We start from the raw sequence: 20019 nt of genomic DNA, 5'->3' as shown, positions 1-20019 counted from the left end.
AGATTGTAACAAACCCTGGGTTTGCGGAATAAAACCTGATCCCGACCAGGTTAGGTTCACGGAGTATGTTACTCTGGTTACTCACTCGGAGTATAAGATACCTCGATTTCTGAAATGGGCTTGACTTACTCCGTGGTCGCGGGTTTGACATACCTCGCGTTCTGAAACCAAAAACCCTGAGTATTCCGTTTTCTGGGATTGACTTACTCTGAGTTTCCACTCACCCTGCTTTCTGAAACGGGCCCCAGATGGCACAAAAGTCAAAGTGAATTACTGATCACATTGTGATGTCAGTTTAATATATATGAATGCTGCAGTTTGGACACAACGAGGCGCTATAAACATTTAAAGTTTATTATAAAGATTTGACACATCTAATAGAACAGACCTTGATGTTTATCAGCTCAGTCTGCTAAACTGAAGTAGTGGTGACATTTTAAGTCAATTTACTTAATATCTAAAAAATTCATATAAATACTTGCTAAATAAAACATTCCACGTACATTTATGCACTTACCATATGCTTTTTGGATGACTTTATAAGATACATTACAGAATGAGCTATCACTGTTTGATTTAAAGAAATCTATCATTTGTCAGACATGGACATCATTGCAGCTAAAGATGAAGACAGCAAAAGAATCACACTTCTGTCGCACAAACAAACACAAACTCTTCACACCTCTGACACACACACGCACACACACACGGTCATCAAACACAAACGGTCACTAATAGACAAACACATATCTCATGTTCAGCAGCAGAACAGAAACCACATTTCTCTCCACATCATGTTTCATTTTAAGCCAGAAATAAATCTGTAAGAGCGTCACATGCTTTCAGTGTCAAACATGAAATACTGTGTATTTGAGACCACTGTTAGTTATTCATTTATATTTCAGATCTCTTTCTGATAATATTTCATGGATCTATCTTTGTTTAAACTAGAATGTTCAATCAATGTTAAGAATTAACTGTGTTTCCTTTTTGTTTATCGCTTCATTATGAAGTTTAATAAAGTATTACTGTCTTTGAGGTCAGAGTTTTGGCCTGGATAAGAAGGCGTGTGTTGAAAAGAAGGGGCGGTCTTGTGGCAGAGACATGAACACCACCACACAAGACTTTACTGACGTGACACTTGTTCAGACCTCTGAAGTGTGGAAGACGATGTTTCTCTTGTTTGTTTTTCTCTCTTTGTGCTTCTGCTGTCTGCAGGGGGGTAAGTAATAAACACACTCAACTTTATTTATAATATCAGCTATAAAGAGTCATGATGCACAGTTTCTATCAGTAGATTTGACTTTGAATGTGTTTGATGTGCTTCTGAACTTCTGTAACAGCTTCATTAAAGTTTAGAAACAGCAAACATTTATCATTGTTGAATGAACAAAGTTTTCTTTCTGTTTTCTACTTTCTGTTATTTGTAAGAGTTTGAATTCTGAACACTTTCTGGTGTATGACATCAGATCTAGAAAAGTTCAGACTTCAGCATAAGATCTTCACTTATAAAATTGTACACAGTAAGTCTGTACATGAGCAACATTTAACTCTTTTAAATGCTAATGTTTAGCTTTTGATATAACTTTTTACGTATAAAATACAACATTTGTCTATGAGCTCATAACTTGAATTGCAAATGTTCATGGTTATTGTATGTTTGTCTTGTTTTTGTGTTTATGTAGTAATCTGTTCATCTATGACTGCAATTATATATTTAATGTCTACTGTAACAAAGATTGTGTGATGGGCTTGCTTACCATGAAAGGCTAACCATGACAAATCTGATGACATGTACACCATCAGGATATAGTTGTCACAGTTCTGCCTATCTTGGTTGATTTATTCCTGGTCTTGAGGCAGAACCGAAACAGAATCCTCTGTTTCATGTGGGGGGAGAGACGTTTGTTGACCTTTTGGCCTGCCATACTCTCCCCGAGTCTCGTCTGTGTTCCTGCCATTTCCGTCTCATTAGCTTCCCCTTAGTGTTTGATCTGTTTCACCTGGCCCCTAATCAATTATCCTGTGTTTTGTCTCCCTATTTATAGTCCTCATGTTTCATTGTCCTGTGCTCGTTCATTGTATATGATACCCGTGTGTATGTAAGTGTTGCCTTGCCTTGCCTTGCCTTGCCTTGCCTTGCCTTGCCTTGCCTTGCCTTGCCTTGCCTTGCCTTGCCTTGCCTTGCCTTGCCTTGCCTTGCCTTGCCTTGCCTTGCCTTGCCTTGCCTTGCCTTGCCTTGCCTTGCCTTGCCTTGCCTTGCCTTGCCTTGCCTTGCCTTGCCTTGCCTTGCCTTGCCTTGCCTTGCCTTGCCTTGCCTTGCCTTGCCTTGCCTTGCCTTGCCTTGCCTTGCCTTGCCTATATTTGGATGTTCCTTGTTCCTGGTTTGTGTTCCCCAGTCTTAGTGAGTTTAGTCATTGTTGTTTTTTGGCCTTCCATACTCTCCCCGAGTCTCGTCTGTGTTCCCGCCATTTCCGTCTCATTAGCTTCCCCTTAGTGTTTGATCTGTTTCACCTTTTTATAAACTTTCCCAAAACTCCGTTGAGACGGTTCAGCAGTTTACAACGTGTCTCAGACAGGCAGCAAGAGACTGTGCGTTTGGGGAGGACATGAATAATCAAATTCGGGACGCGATCGTAGGCAAAGGCTCATCGACTTATGTACGCCGTAAAATCCTCGAGGAAGGACCCAATCTTACACTGGATCGCGCGTTAGAGGTCGCTGCGCTCTGTGAACGGATAGAGGAACAAATGGCTTCTTCTGCGGTGAGTGACGTATCTAAACCGGATACAGAGTCTGTTAACCGCGTCTGGAAAAAAAGAAACTTCAAAGGAAAACAACGAGCAGAATGCAGTAAGTCAAATAAACAATGCTATCGATGTGGAAATACAGATCACTTAGGAAGAGATTCTAAATGTCCCACGAGAGGTCAGACATGCCATAAATGTAAAGGAAGAGATCACTTCTCAAAAATGTGCAAATCCAAAAATGTAAAGCAGCAAACAGTCAACCAAGTTGAGGCACAACCTGAATATGCATTTGTTATCCAAGATAAAAACATGGACGATAGACTGAATGTGTGCTTGGGAAATATCAATTTGAAGATGCTTGTAGACTCAGGCGCAACCAGCAATATCATTGATGAAAGCACATGGGAGAAATTGAAATCAAGTAATATCAAATGCCATTCGTACATCCCAGAAATGGAGAGAAAATTATTCTCTTACTCATCTGATCAGCCGTTGCCAATAAAGGGAGCTTTCAAGTGTGAAACAAGAATAGACAACCGGACGGTATATGCTCAGTTTATTGTCATCAAAGGCAATGGAGAACCGCTATTAGGGAGAGACACTGCCATGAAACTTGGAGTGCTAAAGATTGGCACAAACATTGCAGCAGTAATGGATCTCAAACAATCACTTCGTTCGCAGTACCCAGAAGTTTTTCAAGGAGTCGGTAAGCTGAAAACCAAACAAATTAACTTATACATTGACCCGAAAGTTAAGCCAGTGGCCCAGCCTTTAAGGCGAATACCATTTAATCTTAGGAGTCCAGTAGAGGAAAAAATAAAAGAACTCTTAGAAATGGACATTATTGAAGAAGTAAATGGGCCAACACCATGGGTTAATCCAGTAGTAATTGTGCCAAAAGCCAACTCTGAAATCAGACTTTGTCTTGACATGCGACAAGCCAATCAAGCAATCATCAGGGAACGATACCCCATCCCCACTGTAGATGAACTTTTGCAAAGCATGAATGGATCCATGGTCTTTAGCAAGCTGGATCTCAAGTGGGGATATCATCAACTGGAGTTAACACCAGAGTCTCGCCAGATTACAACATTTGCAGTCCATAATGGGGTGTACCGATACAAACGACTGATTTTTGGAGTATCATCTGCAAGTGAACAATACCAACATGAGATAGCGTCTGCTCTTGCTGGAATAGAGGGAGTTGAAAACATATCAGATGATGTGATTGTGCATGCGCCTGACAGCGAAACACATAACCAACGTCTCCAGGCCGTCTTGAAACGTCTTAAAGAGTGTTGACTAACTCTGAATCCTTTAAAAATGCCAATTCAGCATGGATCGCCTTAACTTTATGGGAATTCTTCTCACACAGAAAGGCATCGGGCCTACCGAAGAGAGGGTCAGAGCTGTAGTAGAGGCCAGAGAACCACAAAATGTCTCAGAAGTTCGAAGTTTTCTTGGACTTGTCAGTTATAGCAGTAGATTTATTCCACAATTTGCAACACTGGCAGAGCCCTTGAGACGTCTTACCAGAAAAGAATCTGAATTTGTCTTTGGCACAGAACAGAAAAGTGCATTCAAAGCGGGGGTAGAAAGGGAAAAGAAATTGCCTCAAAGATTTGCTGACTTTGTAATTGGTTGATATACAACACTGTTTTTTTGACCTGTTAATTGTTAAGAAACTATGTTAGAAATGTGATAATTCTAAGTTAAGGGAGTATGTTATTTGTTCTACCAAATGCAGGGAACACTTTATCTTAAGGAGCTAAAGTTTAATTGTTTTAGTTCTTTATCCGACTTTGGGGGGGATGTCATGTACTGGAATGATGTTCTGTACCTTTAAGAAAAGTGGAATGCATCTTGGGAAACGGGAAGTATAAGTCGCTGTTCAGAATGTCAGCATGCGTGTGGCTGAGTTGATTTGACAGATGTGTAAATAAAAAACGAGTACACAACAAATGCCAGAGAGAGTATTTATAGGAGCACTGAGTTATGCAGTGAGACTGTATATTCTTTTCCTTTGAGATGTTATAAATGTCAAAAATATGGCCATGTGGCAGTTGTGTGCCGAGGAAAACAAGTGTTGTGTGAGATGTGAAGGGGAACATAAATATGGAGAATGCGAGGAAGGTGTAAAACATAGAATTTTGAGGAGAGCACAGGGTATGGAGGATGTCAGGTGGCTATGGTGCTAAACGTGAGGATATCAGAAGGAATATCATATGCAGAGGCAAGTGACACGAAATGACTTTGTAAGGGCGGAACGAAAAAACGACGGAGATTGGTTCCGCCCAGACCGTAATCCTCAAACACCGGATACTCCCGGGAAATCCGGGAAAAGAAATCAGGAGTTTATCGCTCGCAGGTGATTAGATGAGCGGCGCGATCGCGGATTGGGCAGTATGAAGAGCAGGAGGAGGATAAAGACGGCATCAGAAACTGCAGAGAGGAGGTCTTTTATTCCAGCCGTTTCGGCGAGTGAGTTGGAGTGTTTGGGCGAGTGCAGCAGGAATAAGGCGGAGGATATTGTGGGCTGGGCGAAGACGGAGACAAGGATTCGGCAGAAACAGAAACTGGGCTGAGTATATTGGGATGTCTACTTGACTGTGAAATACTTTATGGACATGTGTAACAAACTTTGAGTGGTTGGAAACAGGAAGACTCACTGGAAGTACCGCCGAAGGAGTCCCTTTCGACGGGTTATGTAACAGCTGGAGGAGTATCCAAGAGCTTGGAAGCAGAGGGGAAAAGAGGCCTCTGGCTAATAACGGTGTGAGTACCCTAAACCATCGTACAGCAACAAGATCCTTTAGAGTGAACTATTTGTGAGCCTTCTTGTGAGTTTGTGGCATAGTAATTGTGCGGCCCCACTGTGGAGGAGGATTGTGGGTGAGCCGGGACCAGTGAGCGAGAGCAAAAATTTGGGGAGTCGTGGCGGTGACGCTTTAAAGGAATATTCGTTGCATCAGTCCTCTACGATTTCCAGGACGAGTCTTGAGTCAGATGGGGTTGTGACCCTAAATTCACCAAGAGTGTGTGGAGTGCTGTGGGTGAGTCTCTGTCCGTTGCTGTGAGTGTATGCACTGGAAAATTGCAGTGTGGCGCTGTATTTGTGTCGTCAACAACCACCTTTCAGGCCTGACGAAACCCTGTAAAAGAAGAGAGTGCTGAGGCGGGCGAAGAAACCATCTCAAATTATATGCCGTGAACGACACCTTACCTTTCTTCTCTGTGGCAGCGATTCACCGTAAGCTTATGCCCGAAGTTAAAGCCAGCATATTGTGTTGTACACCCGCCTGTATGCCCAAGTGAAGCCCCAGTTACCTTGATGTACTTGCCTTATGCCCGAAGCTAAAGCTAGCATATTGTGTTGTACACTCGCCTATATGCCAAGAGAAGCCCCAGTTACTTTGATGTACTTCCCGTGATGTAATCTCCCGTGACGGAGCTTAAGAGACCCGAGACTGTTACTCCCCAATCGGAGAATTGGATTTTAGCTTCCCTCCCACAATAACCTTTTTTTAGTAATTTAATAAAGTGGTTTTAATATTTAATTACTGGTTTTCTTGTGTGTCTGTTCATTGGGCTGTTCTTGGGACCTCCTCGAGGTGGAAACAAGGAAGGGGCGGGACTCACGACACCTGTGGTCCGCTCCGACCTGTGACACAAGTAAGCAAATTAAGGAGACCGAAGGTAACAGAAGAGAGAGTTGATATTCCAAGGATCAGGAAAGAAAATATGGAAAGAATGTGAGATAAATTCAGACAACTGCCATTGGTCACTTTCATTGCAAGTAAAGATTTGTTTAGAGAAGTAAGAGGAGAAGGTATGTGTAAGAGTTTCTTCATAACTAATTAAGAAAAGGTGGAGGAGCTAGAAGAAGCCTTTGGTAAGAGTCATAGTAACAGTCACATATCAGAAGATAATAGAATGTGAAAAGACCCAATTATGAATGAGAATCCTAATATACTGATCCAAAGAATTCAGGGAACAACCAAACATCCAGGGAAAGACGATATCTACAATGAAATGATAAAACACCTTTCAGATGTGTCCCTGAGTGTTATTGTACAGGTTTTCAATATGGAATGGGAACTAGGTGAACTTCCTTATTCATGGAAGCATGGATCATTCCTATCGCTAAGTCCGGTAAAAATCGTTCTTTAGCCACTATTTACCGGCCAATCGCATTACAGCAAACTTGTGTAAATTAATGGAAAGAATGGTGGTAGCCACATTAAATTATACAATAGGAAAGGAGAGCATTCTTTGCCCTCATCAAAGTGGTTTCAGAAAAGGATGAAATACTATGGACTCAGTTGTTTGCAATCAGATATCAGAAAGGCAATGGTGAATAAAGAGGTGGATTTTGAACTTTACTATGAGGTGTAGAAGGCATCTGACATGTTTTTTTTAGGGGTCTGGTTGGATTCAACACTAACGTTTGCATCTCACATCAAGAAAATAGTGGAGAACTGTAATAAAGGGATTAATGTTCTCCGGTGTCTTGCAGGAGTAGACTGGGGTGCAACTCATTACTCTCTGAAGAGAATATACTGTGCAATGATAAAGGCCAATTATAGACTATGTTGGCATAGTATACAGCTCAGCAGCGTCATACCTATTAAAGAAAGTTAATGGAGCACAATCTCAGGCACTGAAATTAGCATGTGGAGCATTTATAACGTCTCCAATTTCAGCCTTGCAGGTTGAAATGGCAGAAATGCCTTTAGAAATCCGCAGAACCAAACTGAAAATGGCATACTGGTGCTCTTTAAGTGGACACAAAGATTCTCATCCAGTTAACGGTGTGTTTAGAGAATGTTGGGAGCATGAGTATAGTAGTTTTAATAGTTTTGGGTGGAATGGTGATAAAGATGCAAAGGATATAGGTATGGATGTTATTGTCATGAGAAATACGGTAGTCACGTCATTAATTTTTTTAATTAGATTAGATTAGATTCAACTTTATTGTCATTACACATATACAAGCACAGTGTAACGAAATGTAGTTTAGGTCTAACCAGAAGTGCAATTAGCAATTAATACCCCCTTGGTTATACAGAATGCCTTGTGTGGATTTTTGAAACGCATAAAGAATGATAAGAACAGGTGTTTTAGTGTCCAAGACAAGGTAGGGAGTGAAAGAGTAAATATGGAAGCAGAAGAGATGACACTATTATATCTAGGCTATAGGGCACACCAGACTAAACCAACATTTGCACATGATAGGAAAAAGTGACACAAGCGGGTGTGAGCACTGTTGGGTGACAGGAACAGTGGATCATGTGTTTATACATTGTGAGGTATATAGTAGTGAGATATATACAGTGAAAGAGCTCAATTTGTTGAAGAACTCAAAGAATTGAAAGTCAAACTAACAATTAAAGAATCTAAAAAATATCTTATTTTATTAAGGTTTCTGAGAGAGTCACGTTTCTTACACAGAATTTAAGGCTGTAAATCTTTTTGTTTAGATTATAAAGTCTGGTAGTATTTTCCACTTCCTCCTCCTTGGTCTTCACACTCCATCCCAGTAGGTGGCGGAAATGCACCAAAAGCTGGTTTGCCAACCGCCATTAAACGAAAGAATGAAAGAGAAAGAGAAACGAATTGTGTCTGAGGGTTTAAGCGGCAAACACGAACTTTCATGAGAGTTTTATTTAGTTTTCTGCGGCGAACTAGTAAAATGAATTGTCGTTTGGACCAGATTTTGATCGACATCATGTCACAGAAGGTCGAGATCTTAACTCCGTTTGTCAACCTCCAATAAACTCGAGAGAAGAAGAAGCTGCTGCTGTAACACGTGCGCGTGCTATGGACCAGACAATTCGTTTCTTATTTTATTAAATCTCAGTTTTAGGAGAAAATACATAATGCTCGGTTACATTATTCTATACGTCAAAGCGACTCGTCTCATTTTCGTCGGTATGTTAGTGTCTGTCTGTCGATATTCTCAAGTGCAAAACTTTGTTTATGGACGCAGCGGCCATTAAGTGAATTGAAGATCAAAGATGAGGACGATGTCTTTACTGTTTTTTATAAGTTCTTTATTCACTAACGGTAAGTAAATGCAGCAACATTTAAACAACACTTTCGAAATCGCGTATTAATGGCAGTAGACTTCTCTTTCTAATATCATATCAGATATTGATATTCTTCTCAAATATTTTATTTATGTATTTTACAATCCTGTGTGGCATCATGTTGACTTCAAATGTTGGATTTTTTAAAGATTTTATTAAAGCGGGTCAGACTTAATGTTTAATGTTCACTGCAGCTGAAAACATGATGTTTCCTACCCAAGATATACACTTAAATGTTTGGGTTTAATCTCTCAGTGTTTGTGTCTTCAGGTGTGTTTGGTGATGAGACTGAGAGAGTCTCAGTGAATGATGGAGGATCTGTGACTCTACACACTCATCTTACTGAACTACAGACAGATGATGTGATAGTGTGGAGGTTTAAAGGCGATCGCATAGCTAGAATCTACAGAGAGGTCAACAGTGATCCAGTTTATGAGCCTGATGTGAGATTTACTGACAGACTGAAGATGAATCCTCAGACTGGAGATCTCACCATCACACACATCACATCTGAACTAACTGGACTTTATCAACTAGACATCATCAGTGAAAAGACAGAAACAAAGTCATTCAGTGTCGGTGAGTATCACAAGCTTTACTTTAATTATTATTTTATTAACATATTCATCTATCTTTATCGATTTAAATGAGCTTTTTGTCTGCCAGAGCTTGCAATCCCTCTCCATTCATTGTATGGCAGTGGCACATCTATGGGATCAGATTTGTTTCATTATTCTGAATAAATAAACTACGATTCGCAAATAAATATAGACAATTTCACAAACATTTTTTAAATCCACATATGCACAAAAAGCGAACTATAAATACATGTTAGACGTTCCACAAAAATAAATGGAATTCACAAATAAATACAATGAGATTTGCAAATAAAAATTATTTACAATTTTTTTTTAATTATATTTATTTGTAGATCGCTTTCTTCACATTTGTGGATCGCTTTCTGTGCATTTGTGAATCGCTGCACGCATTTGTGGATCAGTGCGCGCATTTGTGGATCAGTGCACGCATTTGTGGATCAGTGCTTTTGTTGTCCAATAGGCCACGTTCTAACTTCAGCCAATCACGTTTCGCTCTACACTAAGATTCAAGGAGTTAACATGGCGACTTGTGCCGGTCTAAAATGTGTGTTATACTAAGAAATGATAATGGCCTCTTCTTTATACTATGTAATGATCGCTTGTGTTCATAGACATTTTCCGTTTTGTTACATATATGCTGTATTTAAACGTTTATGACTTTATAACAGCATGCACGGACTGGAGTGGAAAATCCCGATGACTAGGGAGTCGGGAATGATTTGGTCATCCAGCCAGCCTTTTTATTGTGTTTATGTACCAAAGGGCTAAATTCCGATTTTGGCATTCGATCAAATATAATCTGTTACTGCATAGTTAAGCAGCTATTTCGATCCAAACACTCGGCGCGTGCCTCCTTTCAAGGTGCGCAGAGTTTGCAATGCGCACTGAAGCTGTCGGTGTACTACCAGTATAACGATGGCAGAATTAACGTGAGGGGAAATCATCAGCATTGTGAATTTCTATGTTATTCATTATTCAAAATAAAACGTAATTTCTACAGTCATCTCGGTTTATCCCATTCCTGAATGATCTCTGCTGCTATCGCTACACTGTTATAAAACTACATTTATAAAATATGCAATGTGATGGATGGCTGAGTGAATGTCACATTAATAACCGTTGCCTTTGCAGTTGCCAGTGTTTCATATTTGTCACAGAGGTTGTGCAAGAAGCTTGTAAAAAAACGTCATAATCGATTTTTACCCGTCACTATGGTTCACGGTGATGTTACGTGCTAATTATTATGTTTGTGACATCATCGCTATGTAGACATGTGTTTACTCTCTGATCTTACTGAACTGAATACACGATAAAGTTGAAGTTGATTACATATTTAATGTCTCTGTTGTCTTTAATAGTTACAGACAAATGTTTTGTAATCATTCGTTCATACACTTAAAAGTTACTTTAAGCTACTGTTTGGTAATGAATATGCTGCTTCTGTTGCTCACTGACTCAGAGACACATTTTGGGTTCTACCAACATAGCAAATTTTCATTGTTTCTCGTAACGTTGTAATAGTTTCACACTGATTTGACATCATCATCAATCATTTACATCCTCATGCCTTCTGGATGTCATCAAATTGCGATCAGTTCGTGAGATCGAGCAAGTTAGTAAGTACCGATCGAGTCATAAAATGTGATTATCGGCCCATACCGATCTGCGTCTGATCGATCGGAGCATCCCTAATGAATACTGGATGTGAAACATCTGTGAATGTGTTTGTTCTTTACTCTCTACTGCAGTTTAACTCTTTTCTCTTTCTGTTTGTTCTGCAGGTTTGTCTCCTAAAGTAAAGATAGTGAAAGAGAGAGATTCTGTCTCTCTACACATTGATGTTACTGAAGAACAGGGAAATGAGAAGATACACTGGAAGATCAAACACAACAACTCTCCTGTAGCTGAAATCATTACAGAGAATAGAAATATCTCAACACCTTTTATTGAAGAGAGATTCAGAGACAGACTGAAGCTGGATGATCAGACTGGAGATCTCATCATCACACACATGAAGAATGAAGACTCTGGACAGTATGAAGCAGATGTCACCATCGGCAGCATCACACACACTATAAACAAGACATTCAGTTTCACTGACTCAGGTGAGGAGATCTCTTCAGTATAATAAACATCTTTTCATCTTAATTTAGATAATAAATAATATTAAAGATGCCGTCAATCAGTATTTGTTTCACTGAAAGCTTCTCACAGTCTGGGGTCGGTTGCATTCAGTGCTTAGACTAGTCTTAGAAGTTAGTCATCTATATTTTTCTTCAACTCTTCTTAACTTCTTTTAGTCAGTAACATAAAAAGGTAGATTGTACTAGTTGAAATATGAAAAGTTAGACTGATTAGTATAAACTAATGACTAGTCAATGAGATGAGTTGTTAAAGCAGCACTCAACAAGATTGGCCTCTTTTTCACCATCTCAGTTTGTAATTGCTCCTGCAGGTGATGTGTGGAGGTCTTTTCTGTACATGAGTTGTGATTCGGCTCTGCTCAATTGTGCGGATGAGTCTGATGTTTAGAGTTGTGGCCTGTGACAGTGCAGCGGTGAGAATCTTCACTGTAAATCAGTAGCACATAATAAACACAGATAACATGGCAGATGATATATGAAAAAACTAAAAAGAACATAAATAGACCCAAATAATGCGAATGGAGGCTATTTTCATATTGATTTTCATTTTGATATTATTTTGGGTGCTGGGTCATTTCCATACCTGTGAACACTGCCGTTTTGGCAGGGAGTCTCCAGTTTTGTTATTTCTCATGGAAGCTCCCGTAATGCAAACCGGACAGAAGATCCCAGAACGCCGGTCTCCAATGCTGACAGGCACGGTCATAAGTCATTATACACCATACAACTATATATACTATATGCAAAGCCTTGCTTCCATACCCCAAGAAAATGTGACGAATGGACGAAGACACTTAATAAGGATCTCTGGGAAAGACGACCCGACAGGGTAAATAACAAACCATTATTACAAGCTTTCCGTGGTGAATCCAGCTAGGGTAATGAAACTGTTCTCTGGTTTTAGGTCATTTTTAATCAAAATAACTTACAAATGCGCTATGTTTTTAAATCCAGCACTTTGCTCTTTTAAGTGAACGTTCACATGATAAAAGCATCATATCCTTAAAATCTGAAAACATGCTTTCAATGAGTGAATGCACAAACGCGTTTCATCTTTACAACGTGCACATTGTTTTTAAACTTGACAAAACAAGAGACAAACACGTCATGTGTTTAAAACCTGAGAACATGACCCATTATGAATCCAGCATTTTACTAACATTTGTTTGTAAAGCATCCCGGTTTAAAGTGACTTCACTTGATGTGTTCTGCATATTCTGTTAAGAGATAAAACTAATCCACGTGTCTTCAGAGTCTCAGATGTCGGGAGTAAATGAAGACTTATATTCAGTCTTGTATCCAATAACAAAACATGCTTGAAAATGATGGAGGACAGTGTAGAACTGGATCAGAGTCCATCAGTAGTCATAGGCAGGGCTCAATTAATATGACGTCAGGTTATTGAGAGAACGCCAACAGCTCGTTCAAGAGGACAGTTGAGGTGTATTTATTTTTTAAACTGAAGGGCTGGATTGTATGATTCTAGGGTGGACTCCTCACACACAGATATGTTAAAAGTGCATTTTCTGGATTATGGGGCTTTAAAGACTATTGACATGTTTACAGTAAGAATGATAAAGTTCTGCTTGTTTTTATGTCCTGATAATTCATATTTACAACAAAACACCTGCTGTGAACACACAGTAATACATGACATCAACACAATCATTCTGAACATCATTCACTTATAACACCTGACATATGTTTTTTAATATTGTTTGATTCACTTATAAATAATTTTTTGAGTGTTTTAATCATATCTGATGATGTTTACTTATGTTCATGATCTCATTATAAATATTAATAACTGTATCTCTGTCATTACTGCAGCGAGAGAGAGATACAGCGGTGATGAAGTTGTTGGACCCTCCACAGCTCCATCTTCAGGTCTGATAGCTGGAATATGTGTTCCTATTCTTGTGGTTCTTGTTGCTGTTGTTGGTGTTGTGATCTACCGTCAGCGCATAATGAAATATCAGGGTAAGAATCCTGTTCCTCTGATACAACAAGAGGAAAAGAATCAACTTTATGGGAAATTTTACAGGGAAAAGCATGAGCGAGTGGATATTTGAGATGTCTAAAATGAATTTACAACAGAGGAGTTCAGAAAACTTCATTTGTCTGTTGATTAACAAGAGTGAATGAAAAATGATGAGTTGTAAAAATCCTGAAAAGTGTCATAAATACACTTTAGTTACATGATGAGAAAAAACATACGTTTTCATCTGCAGTTAAACACATTTCACAGAGACATTTTAAAAGGGATATTTCACTACCACATCAAAATGGGATCTTGACTGAATATGGTTTTGTTCTTGAAGAATAAATCAGTCGGAGTTATAATCCCACATATCATTTTACTTCCAAGCGGTAGAATGGGAGTAAATGGGTGTTGAATTTTTTTGGAGCTCCAAAAAGTGGATCCATCGATCAAAGAACTGCTCTGTGGTCTTAACAAAGGTCTTCTGAAGAAAATCCATGACTGTCTATATGACGTGTGACAGCAGATATCTCCCAGACGTATTGCAGATGAGTCCACTATGTATTGCAGATGTAATTGCAGACGTTAAATAGACAGATGTATGTGTGATATCAGGGAACCATTCACTCCCATTCTACCGCATAGAATTAAAATGATACGTGGGATTATAACTCTGGCTGGATTACTCTTCAAGAATACTACCATATGCAGTCAGGAGGCTTTTAAGGGCACATTCACTTAAAAATCAGATTTTTGTGTTATTTTTATTTTTTACTCGCCCACATGACATTAAACATGTTTTGAGACCTCCCGGCGTCTTTGATGCACAAATAAAGATATTTAGGTGACATCCTAGAGACTTTCAGGCCTCCTCGTATATCTCAGGCATTGATGAATTAGTCCATCTGCTCATAGTAGTTCAATTGAATTTTTGAGCCAATAAGAATGCTTTGTGCGAAAAACAAACCAAAATAATAACACATTTAATCATTATATTCTTCGCACTCGTCAGAACATCTTGCGACGACCGGGTTGTGAGTCAGAATGCCGCCGTCCAATAGAGGTTTGCCGAACACCGCTTGGCGCTTACCCCTAATGGACGCCGGCAGACTGGCCTGGAAATCTCTCGGATGTCACATAAATAACTTTATTTGTGCTCCGAAGATGACGGGAGGTCCCAAAACATGTTTAAAAAAAATCACACAAACTAGATTTTTGGGTGAACCTTTATTTCAGGGCGAGTGAAACATGGGGGTGAAGTACTGCTTTAAGGGCTTAATGGGGTAAAAGTACCAAAGAATATGTTGTAATAATAAAGAGAATATGCTCAGGTAAAGTTTTCTTACTAAATCATACTCTCAGCTCGTATTAACACATTTAAAATCATCCTTATGAATTCGGCAGATTTTTACGATCATTTAGCACAAAATTAACATGAAAAAAGGTCTGCAGTTTACATCAAGCCCTCCTCATGATCTTCAGTGCTTTACCAATTGAGCTGCTGAAACACTTTGTACAGCATGAATCTGTAGATGTTTGTCTCTGCTTCTTCTGTTCATTTTTTATTTTATTTGTTGTCTGTTTCTTACAGTTTCCGACACAGGAGAAGAGGAGACAAATGAACCTTTGAGGAATGGAGACGCCAGCAATGGTGATGTGCCTCCAGTGTAACATGATCAACTTCACACACGGTATGATATGAAAAAATGAAAAAACTATTTTGTTTTGATCTGCCAACAATATAAAACATTTGAATTAAAATCAAGCAAATGTTTGTTAAATATCAGATTTCGGGGGAGGATGACGTCACAGTGCTGAGGGGTTCTTGCCAGCATAGCTCCCGAACTTCTCAACAACTTTATTCGTGTTTTAAATCGCCAGAAAGTGTGTTTGTCAACTGAATTAGGCACTTTATAGACGTATCAACATGTCTTGCAAGTAAGGAAGCACCTGTCAGTCGGAAAAGGGGCCGAAAGTCCAGCGAAATCTGCGGAGCAGAACCGCCGAAGCTGATGCACAAGATTGCGGCACATGTGAGTGTGGATACCCGGGAAAGCTCACGCAAGAAGTTACGGAATGTGTCGGCAATATTTTGGAGGAAATTTGCGAGTGCATTAGACGCGAGGGGATGGAACATAAGCTGAGGGAATTCTATGCGATTCCCGGCACTTCTCTGCTTTACACACGAGGGCAGAAAGTACTCGTTCCAGAACCCGCAAGAGGCGCAGGCTTTCGTGTCCGGTTTGCCTTAATTATTTTGTGTTGTTGCTTCAATACAGGACCAGCCGCCAGATAGAGCATTGGTTCTGTGGACATGGTTTGTGTGGGGGAACTCTCACACTTTCGGTTCGTACAAAAGGCATATCAGTCTGATTTACACTATCGTGCCTAACTGTGAAACTGTTGAGTCCGATTTATGCTTCATTACAAGTCAAGATAAGTTGGTAAGTATGGTAAGTTTTAGGATGTTGGATATCTCGATATTGAGCTGGATAGTTGCTGGTTCGCCTCTCAGCGTCATTAACCCTGAACTCTTCTATTATCTTTCATGGGTTGATCGCCGGTTGGCGACATGTTATTTGTTCTTTTCTCTTTTTTGTACTTTTTTACTTTCTATGGCTGATATTTTGCAGACCTTCTGTTGGTTTTGTAGAACATGCATTCAGTTGTGTCACTCACTTCCAATTCCTGTCATGTACTCTCTGCAGCTGGAGTATACAGTCTTATCTACAGCTAATGCATATTTTTGGTCAATCTTTAAGGTATGAGTGATATTAAGATTAATTCGTTAAATGTTAATTGGGTCTACCATGTTATTACAAGGCAAAAAAAAATTTCTTATCTCAAAAAAGAACAGGCCTAGATCGGTTTCCTTCAAGAGACACGATTGACGTTTGAAGCTCAGGCGAGGATGGGTCGGTCAGGCATTTTTATCTTCCTTTAATTCTCACAGTAGGGGGCTGCGATCCTGATTCATAAGAAGTTAAATTTCAAACTTGAGGAGACGAAGAGAGATGCGAGGGAACGTTACATTCTAGTTGCGGGTCAGCTTTTTGGGGAAAGAGTGCTTGTTGGAAGTATATATGCCCCTAACACTTTATATATGCCCCTTACACCTAACCTTAGCCTGAATTAATTGCTGATATTTCATCATTTTCAGTTGATCGAATGCTTCTCGGGAAGTTTTCAATTGTGTTGTCAAACCCGTGTGGGACTTAAGCCCACCAAAACATAACATTTCGAGACAAACCACTAGATTGAAGCAACTTTGTGAGGACTTGGGCCTACTCGATACATGGAGAGTAATAAACCCAAAAGATAAAGAGTTTACATTTTATTCTCGACCACATAAGATGTCCTCTAGAATAGAGTTTCTATGCAAATTTTGGACCGAGTTAAACGGTGTGAGATAGACGTGTGCTCTATATCGGATCACAATCCAGTTTGGGCATCCATTTCCCCACCCTATTATGACTCTGCCTCCCGTCACTGGCGTTTCAAACCTGCTCTGCTAAGTGACCCAAAGTTTGTGGAGTTCAGCATTAAAATGACTTTTCTGCTGAATGTGACGCTTGAGGTAATCCATCTTCCATTCAGTCCACATTTTTCCATCTGACAACTCGCTGGCTACTTCGGCTTCGCAGCATGTTTTGCAGAGGAGCCCTTTCTCGCTCGAAAAAGAAAAAAATCTCATCCAGTTTCACATCTTGTTCTTCTGTTTGCACATTCTCTGACAGCCATTCCATCTTAAAAGAACCACATTTCTTTTTTACTTTGGCTTGGTGAGTGGATGAGCCACTGCCCGTTCGTTTCGCCATAGTAAAGGGTTAGCTAGCTTAACCTTTGCCGCCGCACCATCAGCTATATGCTAAACTGTTAAACAGCGTCTCATACGCAAAAAGCGTTGTTAACGACATTGATTGGCTGTGTAGTAAATACGTGTGAGCCGCATCATGTCATTGGCTGGACAATCATTGTTGTACTGTAGTTACCACTTGTTGTGCTATAACCACTGAGCTACAGGAACTTCAGGAAATCTCAGGTAGCCCATTAATCATCATGAAGTTCTCTTTCGCGTCTTGTATATGTTCTTGTCAAAAAGGTTTACAGGGCACATTCTGCACAGGAACTTGCCTTAAAACGACATTTTATTATAACTATTAAAAGTTAAATAGATTTAATTAGAATGTAAATAAACTGCTGGCAACTACTTGAAAATTGTATAACTTGCTTTTGTACTTTAGTTTGGAACTTTTCTGCTTTGTTGAACTTTAAATTAAACCCTTTTTTAAATATCACAATGCTGTTTTATTTGTGTGAGTCATTTTATATTGTTATATCGTTCTTATAGACTTTACACTAGAATAATACAATTTTGTGATCTGTTGTACTTGGACTGCAGTTTGCCATGTTAGTGTGTCTAACATGTATTGTGTAGGAAAATTGTGAGTAAAATAACATTTGAAGTGTTTTATTTTAATAACAGTTTTTTACGGAATAACCACAGATTTAATTCGGAAACTTTGACTGGTTTAATATTTAGATTTAACCTTCTTGTACACCTTCATTTCCCTCTTTAGTTTTCATTTTGAGGTAGAAAACTAATTGTAGTTTGTAATGTCATGTCAGTGTAATATATTTTAATGCTGCTGTTTATATACACTAGTCAACATTTGAGTGGATCAAAGCTGACCTTGACAAGAACAGGCATTGTTGTTGTCTTACAAACATAACATCCACAGAGTTCCTGGTGCTTCTCAATATTCATCTTTAAGTACATTTCGATTCTCTTATTGCACCAGGAGGAAAGGAAACGAGGATCCACAAATAAGAATTGAGAAGTACTCATGAGGATTGTGCAGAATTCAGTTAAAATATATAAAATAAAAAGCATTTTGAAAATTAAAACATGAAGACCTATTGTTGAGCACATCATATACATAATGAAGACTTTGAAAAACTGCAAGAAACGATCCCTTTAAGTTAAATTATATAGTTTACTTTTATATTTAAATAATATAGCTTATTAAATTAAATTGCTTGCCAGAACAAAGTATTACATTTACATTTATGAATTTGCCAGATGCTTTCTAAGTGACTTAGGCCATGTTCAGACTTGACTTTTTTTGAAAAGAGAAAATGTCAAAGGCACTTTTCTAGTAAAAAAGGCTTGGAGTCTTTGGTTATAAATATCAGCCGGACACTGTGACTGCGGAGGCAGCGTCTGTGCATGAAGGCAGCCAAGAGAAACAGACAGGCAGCGTAACAGAAGTATGTTTGAATTATAAACAGGCTCTTTGCAATTTCTCGCTAGAAATGTATTCATTGAAAGGGAAAATTAAACGTACATTTATACAGAACTATGCTCCAACGGGCGTTTCGCCGCACTATTTAATTTCTTAGAGCTTGACCCTTCTCGACAAATCACGTTCCTTGCATGTTGTTATAGAAACAACAGGTCTGTGTCATCGGTTAGGTGTGAAAAGGGAGTTTGTGTTTTTTTTAACCTCAAAAGATGCTCTGAGCTGCAGAAAAAGACGCCGGCTCTTTTTGAAAACATGGTTTTCTCCATATGATTATAATGTAAAACAGACGCTACCGGCTTCAAAAAAGAAGTCAAGTCTGAACACGGCCTTAGAGTGCATTATAAGGTACGTTTGATCAGTGTGTTTGATAAACATATCATTCATACAGTGTGAGCTGACAGTAATATATGTTTGATTTAAAGCAATCTTTTATTAGTCAGACATTGGCATTGATGCATTCTGTGCTTTATTAAAGGTGTTTTTGTGTTGAGTTAAAAATAAAGAAAGCAAAAACAACCATACGTTAGTTTCAAACACTCTTCACACCTAAAACACACATACAGGGTCAACAACCACAAACAACCATTAATAGACAGACACATATCTCATGAACACAAAACACATTTCTTTCCACATTAGGTTTTACTTAAACCCAGAAATGAAGGAGTTAAAGTGTGACATGCATTCAATGTTAAAATAAAATACTAGAAATACTCTGTTTTTAAAACCTCAGTTATTCATTTATTTTCTTTGATCTCTTTCTGGTGATATTTCAAAGGTTCCTATTCGTCTAAACTACTGTCGATACTGTCATATTGACGCACGTTTTTCAACATTAAGATGTGATTTAATATTGTGAACATAATGGAGGTTTCGCTCAGGAGGTACTGCACAGGAGGTTTTCCCCTTTTGCTCCGCCCAACCAAAGATAGTTTATGTAGAGCGGTTTACAGGACAGGGATTATCTTAAACCAGGACTAGGCCTAAATTAGGATATTTAAATTGTTTTTAAAAACATACTTGAGGAGTCCAAAGCAATGACACACAGGTATATCCTTCCCTCACGTCCTCAGGGGGTGGAGATAAAACGCAAAGAAAGAAGATGAGGATGCACAAACAAGAAATAAGAGCACAGTATTTAGTTTGTGTA

The 20019-nt window shown here is 39.0% G+C and overlaps 1 protein-coding gene across 3 annotated transcripts; it reads left to right on the top strand.

Moving 5' to 3' along the window:
• Nucleotides 1-1161: 1161 nt before the first annotated feature.
• LOC130430537 (uncharacterized) lies at nt 1162-17858 on the top strand. 3 transcript variants are annotated; one of them, XM_056759664.1, is made up of 6 exons: nt 1162-1222; nt 9110-9418; nt 11220-11543; nt 13413-13562; nt 15155-15254; nt 15351-17858. In XM_056759664.1, the coding sequence occupies exons 1-5, from the start codon at nt 1171-1173 to the stop codon at nt 15232-15234; spliced, it is 915 nt and encodes a 304-aa protein (XP_056615642.1). In that variant the 5' UTR covers nt 1162-1170; the 3' UTR covers nt 15235-15254; nt 15351-17858. The 3 variants fall into 3 exon arrangements, with proteins under 3 accessions (XP_056615642.1, XP_056615643.1, XP_056615641.1); XM_056759665.1 differs by lacking the exon at nt 1162-1222 and adding an exon at nt 7626-8816; XM_056759663.1 differs by lacking the exon at nt 1162-1222 and adding an exon at nt 7626-8816 and having other exon boundaries at nt 9095-9418.
• The last annotated feature ends 2161 nt before the right edge of the window (nt 17859-20019 follow it).

Source organism: Triplophysa dalaica, chromosome 10, assembly GCF_015846415.1.
Source record: "Triplophysa dalaica isolate WHDGS20190420 chromosome 10, ASM1584641v1, whole genome shotgun sequence".
Classification (NCBI taxonomy): domain Eukaryota; kingdom Metazoa; phylum Chordata; class Actinopteri; order Cypriniformes; family Nemacheilidae; genus Triplophysa; species Triplophysa dalaica.
The sequence above is the reverse complement of the archived record's forward strand: the minus strand, read 5'-3'. Positions and strand labels throughout refer to the sequence as shown.

What these genes read in the sequence shown, in the direction of transcription:
- LOC130430537 (XM_056759663.1), top strand. Translation starts at nt 8,768, where the DNA reads ATGAGGACGATGTCTTTACTGTTTTTTATAAGTTCTTTATTCACTAAC. An exon ending in AAGTTCTTTATTCACTAACG is followed by an intron (nt 8,817 to 9,094) that starts GTAAGTAAATGC and finishes TTAATCTCTCAG; the next exon opens with TGTTTGTGTCTTCAGGTGTG. An exon ending in AACAAAGTCATTCAGTGTCG is followed by an intron (nt 9,419 to 11,219) that starts GTGAGTATCACA and finishes TTTGTTCTGCAG; the next exon opens with GTTTGTCTCCTAAAGTAAAG.